This window comes from Ammospiza caudacuta, chromosome 4, assembly GCF_027887145.1.
Source record: "Ammospiza caudacuta isolate bAmmCau1 chromosome 4, bAmmCau1.pri, whole genome shotgun sequence".
Taxonomy (NCBI): Eukaryota; Metazoa; Chordata; class Aves; order Passeriformes; family Passerellidae; genus Ammospiza; species Ammospiza caudacuta.
The window spans coordinates 55,425,162-55,426,439 of record NC_080596.1 but is presented as its reverse complement, the minus strand read 5'-3'; the positions used below and the strand labels follow the sequence as shown (position 1 = coordinate 55,426,439).

Sequence of the window (1,278 nt, the reverse complement as noted above, 5' to 3'; positions counted from 1 at the left end):
AACATTTACAGGGGTTTTGAATGGGCTGCAACCAAGGCAGCGAGCACCTTAAAAAAAGAGACCAAACTAAAGTGTGCTGCAGATTTGTCCTTGCAAAAGCAAACCACTCCTCAGTGAAACACATTCCTTCCTCCTAAGGCTGCGGAAACTGCTCTGACTGTTTTCTGGTACAAGTAGCAGGAGGCCACACACATACCCTTCCCTCTAATGTTTCCTCTCACTTTGATTATGCAGCCCTTTCATGCATTTTCCACTGCAGCTTTATTTCAGTTGTTTATGAAAAAATTAGGAGAATATTTGAAAATGTGGCTTTACCTGCATTTTGAAAGCTTTTAACACCAAAAATTTCATACGTGAGGTTAAATAAGACAGTAACCACAGTGAACAGTCAATTGAATATCTCAGTTATCAATAGTTTTGGTGCATATGCATGCACACCTCCACACATTCCTTTCTTGTGCCACTGTCATTATTTTAGTGCTGGAATACTTGGTGAAACTATTTCACTGGATGTATTTGATCATATAAAATACTATAGCAGTAACACTCTAACAAAAACTGTCTTGTTATTTCTTGCAGCAGATACAGGAGAAGAGTTTGTCAGCATGCTCACAGAACTGCTCTTTGAATTGCACGTTGCTGCTACTCCTGACAAGCTAAATAAGGTTAGCACCTGTTACTGAGCTGCCTTCAGTTTCTTGGGCAAAGAAGAAGGGCTTTGTTCTAAAATCTGACACAGAGCAGTACCCAGTTCTGCAGAGAGCTCAGAAAGCAAAGTACGGTAGACTGAGACTAAAATGCTGAATACAGAAAAGCTTTCACAGAAGTGAAATGAGTAAGGCAGTGCAGTTGGATGAGCTCTTTCCAGTGTTAAAAGGCTTGAATGTCTCAGCAGAACAGGGCTCATGGGAACAGCAGATCTGATCTTACAGACTGGGAACAAAAGTCAGGTTCAGAATAATTTTTCTTGCTCTAAAAGTGAGTTTTATGCTACTCTCTGTGGCCAGAGAGCTGCTACCACAGAAGTGAGATGTCTGGGAGCTACTCACATAACTAGTCACATTTGTACTATCAGGTCCCTTTAAAGCTGGTTCATCTGCTGGTCTTAAGCTCAAATGAGTGTTCATCTCTCTAGCTACATAGATAGACTATGGATAACTAGCTTAGGCTTAGGTCTTAATGTCTTTTAATTTGATTTCATGTTAAAAAGGAGACATCATAAATTTCCTACTAAGCATAGCAGTAGTCTGAAGTTGTATAAAGTCTCAGGAGTCTTCA

At 40.1% G+C, this 1,278-nt stretch overlaps 1 protein-coding gene across 2 annotated transcripts in view; it reads left to right on the top strand.

Annotated features, from left to right (window-relative positions):
* Window positions 1-1,278, top strand: part of FAM114A1 (family with sequence similarity 114 member A1) — a 30,557-nt gene that overhangs the window by 20,375 nt on the left and 8,904 nt on the right. For both annotated transcript variants that reach the window (XM_058803320.1, XM_058803321.1), the window contains one exon: window positions 580-665. In XM_058803320.1, the coding sequence (XP_058659303.1) occupies window positions 580-665 (86 nt within the window). The remainder of the gene's footprint in view (window positions 1-579; window positions 666-1,278) is intronic.